At 42.5% G+C, this 20880-nt stretch overlaps 1 protein-coding gene across 1 annotated transcript in view; it reads right to left on the bottom strand.

The window, feature by feature from the left end:
* LOC124712449 (ubiquitin carboxyl-terminal hydrolase 2-like) overlaps nt 1-20880 on the bottom strand; it is a 253015-nt gene that overhangs the window by 46175 nt on the left and 185960 nt on the right. The window contains 2 exon segments of the mRNA XM_047242744.1: nt 1561-1687; nt 4131-4226. Coding sequence (XP_047098700.1) covers nt 1561-1687; nt 4131-4226 — 223 coding nt within the window.

Consider the following 20880-nt stretch of genomic DNA (forward strand, 5'->3'; position numbering starts at 1 on the left):
ACCTGAAAAATTTTGTTGCATCTGTGGTAGCTTCACACTCAAGAAACAGCACAGAAAGGTTGCTGAGTTAATGAAGAAAGTGTATTAAACATATTTTGGAACAAAACATAAAGTGTATTCTGTTTTTGCAGATGATCTCTAACAATGATTTTACAGTAAGCAAGCATCCTCGTTTATAGCCCACAATAGTTTGGTTGACCTGTTCCTCTGTCTTCACTTTATATTGACATGAACGAAACAATTTTTTGAGACTTTTCAAAGGACAGTGAACATTTTAAACACATGTGTCTTAAGCTCTTGTGTTGTCAGAAAAACTGAAAGAAGGTGGTTTTGTTAGTTCAGATATTAAGAAACATTTTAGTGATAAAGTACCTGCAATGAAAATTGAAATAGTCACAAAAGAGGCACAGATTTATGAGACTTCAAGGACTTCAGCCCCAAGTGAGTACTGTGAAATATGTTGGTAAAAATAAAAAATAAATGTTGTTTCAGGAATTTGAAAGTGTACTTCCTCCATTCATATTTCTACTATTTTCTGAAACCCTGCCAGTGTAGAAACAATCAAAAATGACTTGTTGATATTTTTTTCCTGCAATTAGTTGTGTGGGAATATTTTAAAATTATACTTTGAAAAGTACACTTTAAAGTACTACCTGTCTCTTATTTGCATTGTTCAGTGCATGAACTGCACTCTGAGAATGAGCACTGCATTGAACCAATAATTTGTCTAGCATGTTTCGGAGCCAGAGATCATGCCACAGATACATTTAACATCATTTATAGAGTCTCGTGTAAATCATCACAGAATCTGACAGTTGCCAATGACTGTCTTTTATCATGAAACAACAATCAGCTACTGGCCAAAAAAGTTTCCTCAGAATTGAGATGAAACTGCAACTCAAAATTCACTAGAGATATGGATAAAATATATGTACAAATATATGTGAAATGTATGTGAAATATTCATGAATATGTGAATTATATGTGTCATATGCATACATTGGGTGAAGTCACGTGCCAATAGCTTCAAGTGTGTGGATTACATATGCAAAATATTAGTGTTCCAAATGTTCAGTTATATGTTGTATGTCCACAAGTGGGACATGCTGAGATGTTTTTGTATAAGATGGAAATACTGAAAATATTGTACATCACTAAGCATTTGTACAAAATTTTTCAAATTTAATTCAATGCACAAAAATAATTGGGTTTCATTAATTTTGTACATGTAATTGTGTCTGCTTTATATATGTGGACCTACTTAGAAATAAGAGACATTGCAATACATGCTGGGCACGGCTAGTTATGTAATAAAAACTGGAAAAATCTGAAAGTAGAGGCCTGACAGGCTGTTGCTTTGAGAAGAGACAACTCCTACAATGACCCCCTTACCATACTTATTAGATTTTTAATTTTAGTTTCTATGAAGTTACATCAGACTCAGTCAGTTTTAAGTCAAGACTATTTTGCTATCTTCAAACATCCTGTTGGAGTTGTTAACTTATTTTGATTTTGGTTGACTATTATCATGATGTGAGGCACAATTTGGAATTCACTCACCTTTAATGAGGGCCCCTTTCATACCAGAAACAGTTGTATTTATGTCAGTCAGGTGGCCATCATTGAGCAAGTATTCCAGCAGAGGTTTTGTATTACTGAGGCACTGGATCACAGAATTCATGAAGCACTGTAACAAATATGCACTTATTAGGTAACAATAAACTAGTTATTCAGATTCTGGAGCATCATAATATCTTATAGCTCAAATTACTTTGCTCATCCCCACTGTTACCTGTATTGAAACCTATTACTGGTATGACCTGAAAGGGAAAGTAAACATGTTACATATTAGGTGAATGCAAATAATGTTACACTTCTTTGATAGTGTAATGACAACTAAGTTGTCCTTAATGATGGAGTCTACATTGTGATGTGTCTATACAGCTAACACACAATACCCCAACATACAAAATGCCCTGCACTGCAGCTGGACCTTGACGCATCCTTCACCACCAGTTTGGCTATTTCTCCCATAATTAATGTCTCAGAACTTCATACATGGGAATTCTACACTATGCTGTTATTTCTGCTATTTTCCCCAAGCAAAATTGTGCCTGTCTCAATTTTACCTCCTCACTCTCTTTTCCAAATATCGTTCCTGCCAGAATTTCATCATTGTATTCTCTTTCTCAATTTGTCAATTCCAATTGCCTTCTGATTTCATTAATATTTAGCAATTTGAGTTTTTGTAGCTCTTCATTAATACACAAGTAATAAATAAATAGCAGATTCAGATTGTTTGTAAAGTAAGGAAAGCAGTGTGGAAAGAACACAATACCAAAAGAAAGGATGATGTTTGTAACTAAATATGCACAATCGAGTAGCTGACTTTGGCAGTGTCAACTCCTTGTTTGCTATGTAGTGTGCATCAGTGAAGTAAATTATAGGATATTAAAGATAAAAATGAAAATAAGTAAAGTGGTGACATTAAAACGCAGCATTCAGTGGTGAGTATAAACAATCGAGAAACTACATCACCCCAGGGGAGAGTAGCAGTATGGTGGATCAAGTAGCACCTCTGTCTCGCAGGGCAGGCGGCCTATATCCATGTTTGGTACTTCTGTGAAAGGGCAGAAGTGACATTAAAGATCATAGGGACTGCCAATCCCTGTGGCATTGTGATACTGGTTCTTGAATGCAATAATGGACCAGGATTAGTCTCTTCACTAATTTCAAATTAAGAATAGAAAACAATGTGCTTCACACAACAAAAAGCAAAAGAGAGTACACAAAACTACAGTGCAATAATTTGTTGATGATGGTAGAGTTGTAAATGTGGTAGTTCAAGCATGACTTCTGCTGGTGTCTTACACAACCATGGTTCAAAACACCCGTAATTTAAAACAGCCACATTAAAGAGGCTGCATAATAGAAGGATCATGCAAAACAAAAGAAAATTCAATAAATGCCACTGCCAAGAGAGTAGGGAGATCACAAAACAGCACTTACTGCTGAGATTTGGTGCCACAATGGTGTGTGTTTAAAATCACATAACACTGAGTGAGCAGAAACCGTGTGTGTGTGTGTGTGTGTGCGTGTGTGTGTGTGTGCGTGTGTGTGTGTGTGTGTGTGTGGGCGGGCGGGCGGGGGGGGGGGGGGGGGGGGGGGGGGGGGGCACACACATGCATGAGCACGTGCACACAAGTGTGCATGCATTAACTTACTTTTCCTTTTTCTCCACTAGTTGATTTATGTTCTTTCTGTCACAGGACCACATTTAAACTTCATCTCATCTAAATTCCTTTATCACTCTTTTCATCTCTTACCTGTGATCACATGCACAACATTCTCTTCAAATTGCAGTTTGTCAGGTTTTAAAATTTCATCTTTTACTGCAAGTACTGTTCTGTGGAGTTCTTAGGTTGGGATCCTATGTAGCTTTTTCAATCACTAAAGAGTTTTGCATCTTTCAACACTTTCCTCCCTGTTACCAGATGAAGGAATGCTTGCTGTAAAACCCCAAGATGCATATATAGCTTAGAAATTATTTTAATTTTAGTTTTGTTGTGGGATCCCTTGTCCCTCATACACAGTGTGAACTTTGGGTCACGTATGAAAGAACAGACACGACATAAACATAATTAAGGTGCGGAAGGCCAGTGATCTCTTCAGTGCAGATGAACATCAGATTCGAACTCTTACAGGAATCGGTGAAAGACCGTGAGTGATGAGGATAATGGGGAAGGGGCACTACATTAGTAGTGTGTGGATAAGTTGAGAATTTGGATCTGATGGGAGGCGTGCTAGGGTAGTCCAGACAGTTGCGATGATCACTGTGTCTGGATGGCTTAGTGGTCATAGCATCTGCCCACTAAGCAAGAGACCCGGGTTTGAACCCCAGTCCAGCACAAATCTTCAACTTTCACCATTGATTTAAATCAATGACCACTTGCAGCCAATGTTTGTAATTCCTTTGCATCCCTTTATACTAGTCTGCTCATCCATACAAAGCCTGGAGGGCCGTAACTATTTCAAGAAGAAGATCATTATCACACATTTTCCTTCATATTGTTTTGATTCTATAATTAAAGTGAGCTTTAATAAAACTACAGTTTTTGAACAGTACTCACTGTATTTCCAATGTTACGCAAGCCAGCAAGACCACCGCGTTCATTTCCTGGAGTTCGTGAATAGCCACGCAAGAGACGTGGAGAAGCACTGATTTCCTGCAAATGTTCCTTGTTACAGTTACAAGGGTAAAGAATATAATGCATAAAGATAAGGAATACAAAATACAACAATCATGTATAAACGTGGCATTAACCAGGTTGGCCCTAATACATCAAACTGCAGCTAGAAAATTATAGAGAAACCTTCTGTTCATTTCAATGTTCTACTCATTATAGACAGAAACAATTCAACTATGCAAACATTTTTCAACCTTCACTGAAAAGCCCTAGCTATAGCGTAAAAAGGAAGTATGTTACCTAATTTAACAAAAAAAGAAACCTAAGATGAGGAAAATTAGGGCAGAAAATTTTCGTAAAAAAATATTTTTAGGTTATTATTATGGAACAAAGACTTATATAATAAATAATGTATTTACAAAGCCCTGCCAAATAGTAATTCTGCTTGAAGAAATGATTCTGAAAACAGCCTGACATGAGTGGATTGAATCTCATTACATCTAAGCACAGGCAATAAGGTACTAAAACATTATGTATAAAGCAGTAAACTCAAATTACAAAAATCTAACTTAAACCTATTTTTGAGCCTGAAAAATAAGATTCTGATTTAGACATTTTTAAGAAGCAAAACTTAAAAAAGCAAAACTTACACAATTCAATAGCAAAAGCAAGAAATCTATTATTCAACTTCTCTGTTATATGGTGTAATGTACCAGTAAACTGATTACTACACAATTAAGCACAGTTCCACAACTGAACCTTATCACACAGATGTACAAGACACACACACACACACATACACACATGTACAGAGAGAGAGAGAGAGAGAGAGAGAGAGAGAGAGAGAATGAGGAGTAGTTTCATGTATTTCACAGCTGATGTGAAAATCTACATGGACTGTAAGATGATACTTGTCTAACATGTTCAAAACAACCAGTAGTTTCACAAATAATAACTGCAGCTTCGGTCGAATGTGCATTCAGCTCTACTAGTGTGTCTATTGGTGCCTTGTGCATCAAACGCTTCATGTTATGCCCACGAAAAGAAATCCACTGGAGTGAGGTTGGGAGCAAGTGATAGCCATGGTACTGACCCACTCCTCCCACTCCAATAACTGGGGAAAACTTTGTCCAAACATACTCTAACATCAACAGTGAAGCGTGATGGGGCCCTGTCATGCTGGAGCAATATTCATTGCCTTCCTGGTAGAGGCACATTCTCCAACATTTCCGGTAGTGCTGCATAAAGAAAAACTTGATAATTTTCTCCACTAACCACTTAGCCAGATGATACATTCCAATCAGAGGGTCATAAATAGTACCAATACAAGCAGATAACACTTGTACATTAATGTAAATGGACAACAATTTCAGTAACATCTCTAAACATTACTAGTATCAAAACCTCTACATACCCCAATTCGGTAAACAGTTCACCTGTGACATTTTTGTCACATAAAAAAAAATCTCTTTACCTCCTATGAACATTCTAAAACAGCTTTTTACACCTTATATAATTCCTAACTTCTGAATTTTTAAACAGAGTGATTATAAAATCTGTTTAGTTTATAATAACTATACTACTATTTCAAACTATCATCACTTACTTTAAGCTTACAAGATTTTCTCAGTAATTTCTCCATAAGTTTTTGGAAAACTGTTCACAGTTGCTTTCCTTTTACTTGGTCAGTTCATTTACTATAAACAGAACTGATGATGACATACTTTGTACTATCAACTCATTTATAGGTCACATTTCAGCTGAAATATCAGGGGGAGAAAACTGCAAATATGTGGGGGACTGCACTATTTAAAAGCTTTCAATTCAGTACACAGGATTTATGGAGAATGAAGGAAATCCATGCTCTCTAAGTCTCTCTCTCAAACAGGTGTGTATGCACACACGTGCGCATGCACACACACACACACGCAAACTTACATACAACAACTTATTTATTTGGAGTTATAGCTCCAACATAAAATCGTATCAGATAATTATTGCCACAACAAGTAAATTAAATTAAATAGTAAAATAATAACAATAAGAGCACCATTACAATTCAGCATATACTTTACCTCTGGATTATCTAAAATTATAAAAAAAGAATTCTTCTGAAACATTACCTTTTTTGTTAGTTGTTGATGTATGTCTTCTTATGATCCTCTGCATCTGCTATAGGTAATTAGATTCTGATGACAAATAACTTTGTATTGTGCTTACCTGAAAGTTACTGCTGTATTGGCTGAATCCATCATGGTTACAGAGTGACCACACTGAACTACGAGCCACAACCTACTTGCATGAAGAAAGCTTTTCCTGACTGACAAAAATATTTTTAATCTACAAAATCCTGTGAGCACATGTATCAAAATAATAGATTCTACAACATTATTGTCAAAAGCAAATTAATAACACAGCAGGACAAAGAAAAATATTTGTGAAATGACAGTTAAATGTAGCAATGTTTCTTAATTCTGCTACTTCAGCTACAGTTCTGAATTTGGATTGTTTCTTCTCTCTTTCATCCAATCATCATTCCAATACAAACATTTAGATGCTAGACATTTTGTAAAATTTTCAAGCAAAACCTTCTGTCATCAATTACGAAATTTTAGCATGTGTGCATGCTCCCATCAGTTGAACCATCTTTATCTACATGTATATTTGTAGGCCCCCATGGTACATATGAACATTTATGAAAAACTGTCTCACCAATGTCTCAGATATTCATTTCCATATGGGACAGAAACACAGATCATAATTTGTTTTGTTCTGAATGTAGTGTCTACATCACATATGTGTAAGTAGTGTTTGATAATCAGAGGTATATCGGCAGTTTTATCTGAACCTCAAGCCACAGAATGTCCTTATTGAAAATGATGGTAATGAGGACCATTAATTGTTGGAATAGGTTATAATTGTCGATGTGGTGCATTTAGTATTGTTCTTTATGTTGTGATTCTCGTTTCACATTAATTATAAACTTCACAACTGTGAACAGACAATATGTCACTAGTCCATATGGAAATTTTGAGATTTAACGTTAATAACAAATATAATCCTAATGAGTGAGGTGGCATGGTGGTTATCACACTGGACTCACATATGGGAGGACGACAGTTCAAATCTGCATCCAGCCATCCTGAATTACGTTTTCTGTAATTTCCCTAAATCGCTTCAGGCAAATGCCAGAATGGTTCCTATGAAAGGGCATAGCCGACTTCCTTCCCCATCCTTCCCTAATCCTATGGGACTGATGACCACGCTGTTTGGTCTCCTCTCCCAAATCAACCAACCAACCAATGTATAATCCTAAATATTAATTAATATTTCATAACATTAAGTATGTGTATTATTTTTTCATAGGAAATACGGGATGCTGAGACTTGGTTGAAAAAGTCAGACCTATGAGACTGGTGGTTTGTCTACAAATTTGATTTTTGCAAACATTTATTTTTCCTTGAAGCTTTCTATCAGTGCTTTGGGCCCTTATGGTTCTCAGTGCCTCAGTTGTTGTTAACAACTGGGATGATTTTAAAACAATACCATATATAATGGTGAGTGTTAAAATATAAAAGAATTATCCCTTCCCTTCAATAAGCATACTTGTTTCTAAACCTGGAATAATATATATGTTTTAATTCAACATAAAAATGGCTTAGAATTGATGTTCAATTCTAAGGTTCAACAGAGTGCACAAGGGAAAAATATTCTACACCTAAATTGTTGATTAGTGAATAAAATTAGCAAATTTGTAATAGAGATCAATTAAGAGTGGAAATCAATAGATCCAAAGTGAAACAAAGAAACCTCAGCATTTCTGCACATTGAAACAAAGCTGCCCCATAGCAGCTCTCTTGGTGCTGTGTAGCTGAGCACATGAATTGAATTCAATAATATTTTTGTCAGTCAGTTCTAAAAAAAAAATTAAAAAAATGTACAGTCTGACAAACAGGTGTTAAGAAGCACAGGAACACACTACAGACATGAGAGATGATTTAAATTTCAATAGCTGCTGACAGTACACTCACAATGGAATAATGCTGGTTAATGCCACATGTACACAAGCATTGTATGTAAACAAAGGAAAAAACTCAAAAATAGTGAAAAAGCTGTTAACACTGTAGAGACATTGCAAGTACAAGATTTTAAAAACAAAGTAAAAAATAAAAAAGTAAAAATAGAACAGCTATTACTAATTACTAATCAAGCTTTAAAAACTGAAATTAAAATTATAAAACATATTATATAGTGAACAAAAATATGTAAGAGTGGTGAATGGGTCATGCTCAACTTTTAAGCAGAGTTGGTGGTTTTGCCACTTTCCACTTTTCAGAATGAACATATCCCAGTTTCACTCTCACAACTCCTAAAAATTCAAAAGTATGAACCAATTTCAAATGTGTGTTAAAGCAATATCAACTTAAACTGGTGGACAGTCACTAACAACAGCAGAAGTGGGAATTGCTAAAAGCAGACAGAGAAAATGAAGAATTTGTAAAAACTGAAATTCAGTAAGGATGTCACTACACTAATACAATTAATTTAGCAACAAACATCGGCAATATTCATCGAGACAATGTGTGAGATATTAACTGAGGATGACAGTGGTAAATTACAGTAAGCAATTGTACTGCCACACGTGTGTTACACACAGACGATCTATTCGGAAGTGGTTAATTCCCCCACAAAGCAGTCCGATGAATATTGTGCACCGAGTGGATCACTCCTCTCGTTCGGGACTGTAGAGGATTCCGGAAAGGACAAAAGGGTAAAGTCTACATTCTCAGCCCACACAACAAATTCAGTTAAAAAAGCCACGACCGTACCTCCGAAGCGACGAAACACGACGCTACCGGAGACACTGAGATGCCGCGACATTTCGAGACGTAGCCGACGCGGCAGTAGGAGCGGACGCCGGCGAGAGAACGACGAGTACACGAGCGGGTGAAGGGCTCGAGTGCGCCGAGGAGCAGAGAAATCAGTGACGCGATCAGCAACAGCCCCCACACGGCCCCTACGATCCCGTACGCCACAGTCCACAACGTACCGGTCTCACTATCCATTCGGCACACTGCACCGACCGGTACTCTACCGGCACAAAGTTTGCGTAACGACTCTTATCACGAAATGGCAGTGACCGGTCGAGGGCAGACATTTCTCCACACAGTGTCGACACTCCAGCTCCGGCAGCCAGAAGACGGACATCTGCTACCTTCAGATCACTACCTTTCAGTGTTCACGTGCAACAGTCTCACGACTCCACATTCAGTCGAAAACCTCCCTCAGAGAGAGGCAGTCTCCAGCACACTTACAGTGTCTGCAGTTCTTTTCAGTAAACAACTAAAAGGTGCAGGTAAAATGACAAAATCTTAGGTCCGGTCACTTCTAAAACTCTCGTCTCAGTTGTCGTACTCTAGACGAGTGGGGCGGCGTTTCCGTTACATGTGCCGTATCGTAGGAGACATTTTGACAGTGAGACCTTTTGTCTCCAAACGAAACTATTCGCAAGTGTCAGAGGGGCGGAGCACGTGGAGAAACGGGAGTCGGCTTTCCGCAGGTCTCGCAGAGCAGTCACCTGCCCGCGTAACGGGAACGCGACACTTTCGACAGTCGGATACGCGCCGCAACGGGGCGGGTCGGAAGAACCGGAGAGGACCCGACAGTGCGTGTCGGCATTCTCGTAGCCGAGTGTCTGTGGCTCTAAATCGCGTACCTGTGTGTACTACCAGAGAAAAATCGCTAAAGGGAGGCCGTACAATCACTCACTTTCTACCAGGATAATGTACAAACAGTTCCACCTTACTGCCTAAATGTCCGGTAACGACCACTCGGTTCTCGGTGGTGCAGTTACTGAAAACTACATCTGACAGCTATATTGGCAACCCGCGGTAGCGGCATTTGTAGAATCCGGCGAATGTCAGCTCCGTCAGAGGGTAGTCGGCGATCCTTCCCCGATCTGACGTCACACCGGTCCGGACACGTGGTGAGGGAATGCCGGCTGACGGCCACGAGGTGGCGCGAGTCGCGAGCGCGGCGACGGCCGGACCCGAGCGGGGGGAGGGGGCGCGCGGCCCGCGGCAACCCGAGAAGGCAGGCGCGCGGCTCGGCCGAGGCCGCGGAAGCTCGGCACGCGGCAGGGCGCAGCGCGCAGCACGGACCGCGGCGAGCGGCGACTCACTGGCCGCCGCGGGGCGACGCCGCCGGCCTCGCCTTCCCGGACGCAAATAGACGCTGGCCGGCCGCGCCATTTTAAATCTGGCGCATCCCCTCGCTGGCACCGCTCCTGCCTCGCCAACGCAGCCGACCGCATCTACTGTACGCTGCGAAACGGATTCGCCTACACTGCACAGGCCACGCTACGGAGTGTGGCGGAGGGTATTTCCGGTTCTTTGGAGACTCGTCGACGGATCTAGGAGTACTTTCAGACTTGACCCAGGGAAGTGTCCTGTTCGTGTTCTCTACAACTACAGCTACATCCATACTCCGCAAGCCACCTGACAGTGTGAGGCGGAGGGTACCTTGAGTACCTGTATCGGTTCTTCCTTCTATTCCAGTCTCGTATTGATCGTGAAAAGAAGGATTGTCGGTATGCCTCTGTGTGGGCTCTAATCTCTCTGATTTTATCCTCATGATCTCTTCGCGAGATATACGTAGGAGGGAACAATATACTGCTTGACTCTTCGGTGAAGGTATGTTCTCGAAACTTCAACAAACGTCCATACCGAGCTGCTGAGCGTCTCTCCTGCAGAGTCTTCCACTGGAGTATATCTATCATCTCCGTAACGCTTTCGCGATTACTAAATGATCCTGTAACGAAACGCGCTGCTCTCCGTTGGATCTTCTCTATCTCTTCTATTAACCCTATCTGGTACGGATCCGACACTGCTGAACAGCATTCAAGCAGTGGGCGAACAAGCGTACTGTAACCCACTTCCTTTGTTTTCAGATTGCATTTCCTTAGGATTCTTCCAATGAATCTCAGTCTGGCATCTGCTTTACCGACGATCAACTTTATATGATCATTCCATTTTAAATCACTCCTAATGCGTACTCCCAGATACTTTATTGAATTAACTGCTTCGAGTTGCTGACCTGCTATATTGTAGCTAAATGATAAGGGATCATTCTTTCTATGCATTCGTAGCACATTACACTTGTCTACATTGAGATTCATTTCCCTGCACCATGCGTCAATTCGCTGCAGATCCTCCTGCATTTCAGTACAATTTTCCATTGTTACAACCTCTCGATATACCACAGAGTCATCCGCAAAAGGCCTCAGTGAACTTCCGATGTCATCCACAAGGTCATTCATGTATATTGTGAATAGCAACGGTCCTACGACGCTCCCCACAGACGACACTTCTACGTCAATTACCTTACTGACAATATTGATAATAACCTCAGTCCTTTCACAGATGATGCAGTGAGCTACGATAACGGGAAAAATCGCAACAACAAAAAAAAAACAATTAATGTAGAGTAATGAAACTTCGGCAATACTTACTGAGAGATCGCAGGTTAGTGTAAGCGCGGGATAAGCCACTGCAAATGTGAAATTCCGGTACATCAATAATCGGTGTAACCGCCAGAATGTCGAATGAAAACACGAAACGCGCTTGCATCGTGTTGTACAGCTGCCGGATGTCAATTTGTACGACGGAGGTCCACGCCAGTTGCACTCGATCGGTCAGTACAGGGACGTTTATGCCGGTTGCGGACCGCACTGGAGTTGTCATTCGGTGATGTCCCGTATGTGCTCGATTAGAGACCGATCTGGTGATCGATAAGGCCGAGGCAGCATGTCTACAGTCCGTAGAGTATATTGGGTTACAACAGTGGTATACGGGCGAGTGTTATCCTGTTGGAAAACACCTCCTGGAATGCTGTTCACGAATGGCAGCACAAGAAGTCGAATCGCCACACTGGCGTGCAAAGTTGCAGTCAGGGTGCGACGGATAAGCATGGGAGTGCTCCTGCTGTCATACGGCATCGCACCCCAGACTATAACTCCAGGTCCACTGTATGTAGCGCGCAGATAGGTTAGTTGCACTCCCTCAAAGAACCACCTTTCATAAGAAAACACAACAGACCTCCACCCTGCCCTGCCGTCGACACCACTGAAGTCGCAAATGGTGGTGTTTTAGGGTCGGTGGTATGCACGCTACAGGGCGTCTGGATCGGAGCTGTCTTTGAAGTAACCGATTTGTAACAGTTCGTTGTGTCACTGTGGTGCAGACTGATGCTCAGATTGGTACTGCAGATGAAGTTTGATGCGCCAGAGCTATACACCAAACACCATGGTCTTCCGTCGTGGCAGTGCCGGAGCCCGGTCTTCTTGAGATCGTACATGCTAGTGACAATCTTGCAGTGGTTACATCCCTGTCAAGTCTTTCTGCAACATCGCAGACGAAACATCCAGTAGCCCTGTTACACGAACACGTTCACACTCAGTGAGGTGCTGATAATGGCGTCTTTGTCACATTAGAGGCACTCTTAGTAACATCAACTCACCACGTCGAATCTCAAAGGTAACTAGCGCTCACGGCCGTTACGGCGTGTACTTAAAGTAAACGTGATCTGCGTCGTCACAGGGGCGCTACTACCGCCCACTCCTATGCGACTGGCGTAAATCAGAATAAACGTCATCTTTCTAATGTGGATACACGACTACTAACTTTCGTCTATGTCGCACAATCACTTTCTCGGTGTTGCGACTTTTTTCCGTCAATGTATAGTGAAATACTGTGTGAAAGAAGCTGCACAAATATTCGGTCAGATCTCGATAAATTTCAACCCGGTGCAAAGTTTGTCAACACGATTTAGCTTAAATCTGCACGAATGTATAACTGAGCATTTCACAAAATACAATAGCAGTCACTCACAGTAGGATTCTGTCAACTCATACAAACATGTGGATGTAACAGTTTGTAAGAATATGAACCGGAACCATCACATAGGCACAATCGCAAGTAAAGCAGGCTGCACAATGGTTCATTGGCAGCCCACAGGGACATGTAGTCAGTCTACAAAAAGATACTGGCATACAACGCCCCCCCCCCCCCCCCGGGACCCATTCCACAATGGACAAAATGTCCATAATAGAACGCCACAGTTATAAATATCAATAGTATCAACTGTAAGCGTATCAGTTGGTTCGAGATCCCAATTAAAGAGTGACACCAAGAGTTCTAGATACAGCGCACGCGCGAGTACTTCTTTGCTGTTTTCCCGCCTTACGCCAAACACGCGAAGTAGCGGCTTCTGAACGTGATGATGATGATGACTGGTTTGTGGGGCGCTCAACTGCCCGGTCATCAGCAAAGTCCCAATTTTTAAACAGTCCAATTTTTTTGCACAGTCCAATCTAGCCACTGTCTCGAATGATGATGACAAAGTGATGAGGTCATCACAAACATCCAGTCCCGGCCAGAAAAAAATCCCCAACCCGGCCGGGGACCGAACCCGCAAGCCCTTGATCCAGAGGTAGCAACGTTAGCTACTTGACCACGAGCTGCGGACATTTCTGAACGTAAAACGTTTTGTGTCCTGCAGTTTGTCAAGAGTGAATCTGTAATTTCAGTTCAATGTGCGTTTCGGTTACTTCTACCCCCCTCCCCCCTCCCCCCGTGACAAAAACATTCGCTGAGGCTACTGTCAAATTGAAATGATTGTGTGTGTGTGTGTAAAGGGAAAAGCATGGAACGAACAAAAGTGTCCGAAAAGGACGTAGACCGTGTCAGGACACCTTACCTTCGTAGTCCCGAGAAGTCTGATCGCAAAGCAAGTCCTGAAATTCAGTTGCCAAAGACGACAGTGTGGGAGGTTTTAAGAAAACACCACCTGGTACTCAGCCAGAGCTGACACAAAGAGCTAAAGAGGCTGCTCCTTCTACTATTCTTGACTTGTGAACCAAAGTGTGGGAAAAACTAGATTTCAGGATGGATGTGTGCCGTCCAATTCGAGGTGCACATATCGAGCGCTGCAAGAAAAAATAGATCTGTTTCAATTTGATGTAAAGAGCCTTAGTTTCACTGTTATTACATACCAGTGGAATGGGGAAATTTTTTTACGAACAGCCCGCATTCGCCACGTGTGTGGGATCCGTACCCTAGCTGGGGAAACAAAGAGTGCACTACGACTGGTAACAGGCTTGTTTCACCCACAAGACAGTGTCATGGGTATTATAAAGAAACTGTACTGAGAGACGCTCGAAGATTCACGTTCGACCATCCCGACAAAGCCAACTTACAAGTTTGGAGAAGCAACTTTAAGTCAAGAATCAAGCAATGTATTAGCATCCCCTGCGAATCGCTCTCACAGAGATCGTGAGGACAAGGTTACACTAATTACAGCGCACACAGAGGCAATCATGCAATCTTTCTTCCCGCGGTCCTTACGTGAATGGTACGGGAAGAAGCCTTCATAACTAGTATAATGGGAAGTACCTTCGGCCACGCACTTCGCAGTGGTTTGCAGAGTACACATGTTGTAGATAGTCTTACGAAGTAATGAGTGCTAATTACAGGGGACCTGTCCGCCCCCGGTAGCTGAATGTCAATCCTAAGGGCCCGGGTTCGATTCCCATCTGGGCCGGAGATTTTATCATTTCATCCCCATCGACGAGCAAGTCGCCAAAGTGGCGTCAAATCGAAAGACTTGCACCCGGTGAACGGTCTACCCGACGGGAGGCCCTAGTCAAACGACATTATTTTAGGTGATCTCAAGTTGATTCCATACTTCTAAATCATCATAAGGCTTTTGACACAGCTCCTCACACGCTCCTGCTAGCCGAACTGCGTGCCTACAGAGTATCGTGTCACCTGTGCAACTACATTCGTGATTTCCTTGTCAGAAAAGTCACGTCGGTCATAGTAACGTTCCGGAAGTCATCTAGTGAAGCAGAAGTTTCCCTAAGGGAGCGTCGCAAATATATATTACACGTTAAATTTCGGTTACATTATAGGTAATACAAATTTAAAAGCTGACGACTCAACTAATCGCTAGGAATTATAGTTAGATGTAACTTTAAGCCGGCCGGTGTGGGCGAGCGGTTCTAGGCGCTTCAGTCTGGAACCGAGCGACCGTTACGGTCGCAGGTTCGAATCCTGCCTCGGGCATGAATGTGTATGATGTTCTTAGGTTAGTTAGGTTTAAGTAGTTCTAAGTTCTAGGGGACTGATGACCTCAGATGTTAAGTCCCATAGTGCTCAGAGCCATTTGAACCATTTTTTGCAACTTTAATTGTAACAGTCACAAAAAATGTATGGGAGGCGACCCAAAGACTATGTTTTATTGGCAGAACACTTAGAAGGTGAAGTCTTCTAAAGAGACTGTCTACACTAAGCTACCCTCTTCTGGACCACTGCTGCGCGGTATTCGAATCGTTACTAGATAGTACTAACGGAGGGCACGAAAAAAGATCGAGGAAGGGCAGCTTGGTTTGTATTACCGTGAAATTGGACAAAGTGTCAGAGGTGTGATAATCGAGTTGGAGGTGGTAGCGTTAAAATGAGGGCGTTTCTCGCTGCAGCAAGGTCCCTCCACGCGACGTCAATCATAAACTTTCTCCTCCGAGTGGGTAAAAATTTTGGCGATTCCTACCTACCTACGAAAAAATTACCGTCGTGAAAAAATAAGCTCGCACGGAAAAGACTTAGGTGTTCATTTTTAGCACGTGGTATTCGAGAGCGGAACCGGAGAAATAGCCTCCAAATTATTGTACGAACCTATTGCCAAACACTTGTGTGTATATTACAGAGGAATGGCGTACATGTAGAGGGACCACAGTCTTCCACCCGTTCAATTCGCTATCGGCGCGTCGGAAGAAACTGTCGGCAAACCTCAGTATGAGCACTAATTTCCCTGATTTTCTCGCTCCAGTCGTTTCGGGAGACAAACGTGAGACGTACTAATATGTTGTCAAGCTCCTCCCTGAATGCGCTCTCTCGGAATTTCGACAGTAAACCTGTTTGTGATACACAAGTCGTCTGCCACTGGAGTTTGTTCGGCATCTCCGTGACCGTCTCGCGCAGTGTATACGATCCCGTGACGAAACGCGCCGCTCTTCGTCGAGCCTTCCGCATCTCTTCCGTTAATCCAACCTAGTAAGTATCCCAGACTAATGAACAGTCCTCAAGAACTGGTCGAACGAGCGATTTGTAAGCCACTTCTCTCGTGCACGAATGACGCCTCGTTAAGGTTCTCCCAATACACCTGAGGTTGGCACTTGCTTTTCCTAATGTTCGTTTTATATGGCAATTTCCACTTTAGGTCGCTCCAGGTATTTTACGATAATTCCTGTTTCCAGCGACTTCTCACCAATGGTGGAATCGGACAGTAGAGGATATCTTTGCCTATTTACGCGCAATGTGTTACGTATATTTATTTTCAGGGTCAATTGTCGGTATCTACTATATATAATCAGTAACTACTCTATAACACTACTTCCCTGCGGGCTCCTGACATTACCTTTTGTCTGTCGACTTCGTTCCGTTCAGATCTACGAGCTGACATATCTCTGCAAGACAGTCTCGAACCCAGTAACGTGCTCGGTAAGCTAGTGTTTTAATCACTACACGACAGTGCGAAACTGTACCCAATTCCTTATGGAACGAGGCATCAAATGGTTCAAATGGCTCTGAGCACTATGGGACTTAACATCTATGGTCATCAGTCCCCTAGAACTTAGAACTGCTTAAACCTAACTAACCTAAGGACATCACACAACACCCAGTCATCACGAAGCACAGAAAATCCCTAACCCCGCCGGGAATCGAACCCGGGCGTGGGAAGCGAGAACGCTACCGCACGACCACGAGCGAACGAGGCATCGACCTCGTCACTTTCAACTACGGCGTTCTCGTCGATGAACAGCGCGAGCTGGGTTTCGCAAGACCTCTGTTCGCGAAATCCGTGTTAATTTTGGTCGAAGAGATTTTCGTTCTCCAAAAACGTCATAACAGGCGAACATAAAACACGTCCCGTACTAGTGCGACAGAGGACTGACACCAGCGATCAGGGATCTGGGCCTTCAAGTACGGGTATCGGTCCTACGACTTTCGTTCCATCGCTTACCACCCTTCGTTTCTCGAGTGACTTACGACAAACGACTGCTTCTTTGAGCAGGGCAGCGCCGTCATTTTCGGCTCTTTCCGGGCATACTATGTACCCAGGAAAGTATTAAAATTTGATGTACAGTTCTCCGGTTTCCTGCCGGATTAGTTCGTCGATATGACGCGACGTTACGACTAATGTCACTCCCATAATCTTCTGGCGGACTGAATCACGTTGTACCGAAGTGAAAATGGAAAAACAGCGCCATTTTCGCGATCTCACCTGCCTGTAAGCCCGAGAACTTTACATCAGTTCATGTCTGCGGGAAGGAAAGCGATTCAAATTTACATTCTACAGGCACAGGTGTCACAGTGGTTGTTGTTGATGATGATGATGATGTTGTGATCGAAGGCTGATTTGATGCAGCTGTTAACGCTAATCTATCTTGTGCGTAACTACTCAGTCGGTTCAGTAACGGGACTAAGAAAGAGTAACGGGACTAAGCAAGAGGAGGCGCAATAACTCTAACAACGATAGGACAACGTACACTCACGTTTCTTGAGCTAACAACAGTTTGTTTCGAGTATTGAGGGTAACGGTTTCATCAACTTCTTCTGTGGGTTACTATTTGCCGTGTTGCTCTTCTTTCGCCTATTTACGTCTGTCTCCCTTTTTTCTTCCCTTCTCTACTCTCTCTTTTTGTTTACTGTAGGAATCTGAACCCCTAAGAACTCATGCCCTTGCGCAGCCTCCGTTCTAACCTTGCACCAGCGCGCCCGTCCATAAGTTGGCCTACTTTTTTGGCAGTTGTGCTCTCCAAAGAGCGGCCAGCTTTCTAGCGTCCTGCACAAGTGTAATGTCCCACCTAAAACGAGCTCCTCGTGGGCGGGGCATCTCTCCTACGAGCGACGAGGTTTTGGCGACCGTTCAAAATCGGCGGGCAGCGGACTTCTCTAAATCACAGAAACTCTGAAACCGGAGATCTGGAGGACAGCTGAGTCCTTTTTTTTTGTAAAAACTAACATAATGTCCTCGGAGAAAAGACGCAATCACTGGTTGTAAAAGAATTCCTTTATTTATTCCCGATTGCTTTTATTTTTGTTAAATAAACTGTACGGTTCAACACGAACCGACCTCAGACCTAACTGTATCGATTACAAGCGAAACCCGTCCAACTTGGCAGGAAAATTTAGGTGTTACGATACTAGATAAACAAAAACTGGCCGGCGCGATTAGGTGTCTCATACTGGGAGTTCCGTAGAAATTTAATTACCTATATAGGCAGTTCGTCCAATGCCAGAATCGAGAATCTCTACCATTTTTGCCTGCTATCGACATTGATACTGGCAAGATATCTACCCCACAGATTCTCAAATTTTCGAGAATGTTCTAATTTCTATAATATGTGACGTAAAATCGTGCAGGAGGCACGCGACCATTATTATTATAATCAGCAGTTCTCCATTCAAACTGACTGGGTCGCAATGGAAAAATCGAGCATCAGTCATGCTAGTCTGCGAATGTTTGTCATACATACAGCTTGAAACACCACGTCTATGTGCAGTAATCGCTCCCGGATATCTGGTGACGGATAAATTCCAAAACGAGTCATATGAGCAATAAAGTCATTTCTTGCCTGAAGTCTGACTTTTACCACTGCGGCCCAATCAGCCTGAAAGCAGAACAGTTTATTGTTTCAATTTCAAATTTGACATCGGATGGCAAATGACAAAAGAAATATTTTTTCCCGCGATATAACTGCAAATTTACAGTTTTCGGATTTTTTTCCCCACGACTGTACTGTGCAACCTTCCTTCTTGCCGCATTTAATGATTCTAGGCCAACAGGAAGAATGCTATAGGTTTTGATGAGAGAGTTTGCGAGTATCAAAATATGTTACATAAATGGCCGCATCTTTTGAGTGGACTGTCTTACAAGCACCAATTTTTTACAACGCTGAGAGACCGTGGGTCTTAGTATATAACGCACATTTCAGGGTGATATGTCTACCCGTTTCCCAAAAAAAGGATCTTAACAAACTGACGAACAGACAACGTCAGGTAAGGAAGGACAAAGAATATAATTACAAATTTACAGTTTTCGAATTTTTCCTTTGCTGTACTGTGGAACCCTCCTTTTTGGCAAATTTTACGATTCTAGGCTAACGGGAAGTACCCTATAGGTTTTGATGAGTCAATAGATTTCGAAGCGTGTGTTTACAAGTATTTAGACATGTGACACAAATTTGTTTATGTTGAAGGTCAACTGCCAGTCGCTGTGTCACTTCTCTACAGTTCTTCTTGCATTTCGCTACAGTCTGCTCGCGTTACGACTTCTTCGTACACAACCGCATCGTACAAGGTGGTGCATACAAAAGTGGCCCCGACGATCGAATATGACTGGACGTGAATTTATGCGTATAACCACCCCCTTACAGTTACTTCAAACAGGATAGAGCAACTACGCACACAAGCAGCCGAAACTCTGAGCATATTTACACGGTCTTCAGAGTTGTTAGCAGAGGTCAGACTGATCGCGGCGCTAAAGTGGCCACCCAGGTCACCTGATCTGTCAGTGTGCGATTACTTTGTGACGGGAGCTCTCAACTCCAAGGTGTATCGCAACAACCCTCATAGTCTTCGAGAACTGCAGCAGAACATTTCGGATGAGACTGCAGAAATTCCAGCAGTCCAGCTTCGATCCGCCTTCAGCAGGTTACTGAACAGCACCCAAAAGTGCCGAGACGAATGGTGGTCACTTTCAACATCTATAGTCAGAGTCGGCGCTGTATTTCCATTCTTCTGCTGTGTTTCTTTGTATCCGGCAACGCTGTTCGCCAGGCCACTTTTATTTGCCCCACCCTGTATAATATGAACATTCCCTTAAGTACATCCCAAGTTACTTTTACTTCTAACAAGGGAACCTCCCCATCGTACCCCGCTCAGATTTAGTTATAAGTTGGCACAGTGGATAGGCCTTGAAAAACTAAACACAGATCAATCGAGAAAACAGGAAGAAGTTGTGTGAAACTATGAAAAAATAAGCAAAATATACAAACCGGCCCAAATCGGATCATAGTGTCTCTTTACTAGTCAGTAAGAATCGCTACAAGACGACGGCACTTTTCTTCCCGAACTAATTGCGGAGGTGTTATATCGCATCTATATTGGAACAGTGTTATACGCAAGACACCTTTGCCCCTCGTGTCCGCAAATTTGCCCGATTAAAGTGAGCTAAGAAACCAACTTGAACGACTAAAACCGCATTATTCGGTCCGAAGTATCGTGACCGTGCACGTGTCGGAACCACCTGCGACACTGTGTTCGTAGTACACCGCAGGAGGATTTGTCGAATCTACCGATAACGGCCGTCCGGTTCGAACCGTGACGCAATAATAGCCTCTGACGTTATCCGCGAGGAAAAAGAGGCAGCACGTCACACTAACCATATTTATTTCTTTCTCTCTTATTTTGTGGAGTGTAAGCTGAGTTGACAGACTGCTCTGTAGAACACCCCGCGGTCTATGCTGTAAGTTTGCGAAGTTAACGAATGTCATGTCAAAAGAATAGCGTTAACGTACTTCATGCGTAGTAGATTTCAACAAGTGATTTATGGCCGCCATGTTGATGACGGG

The sequence above is a fragment of the Schistocerca piceifrons genome, chromosome 8 (genome assembly GCF_021461385.2).
Source record: "Schistocerca piceifrons isolate TAMUIC-IGC-003096 chromosome 8, iqSchPice1.1, whole genome shotgun sequence".
Classification (NCBI taxonomy): domain Eukaryota; kingdom Metazoa; phylum Arthropoda; class Insecta; order Orthoptera; family Acrididae; genus Schistocerca; species Schistocerca piceifrons.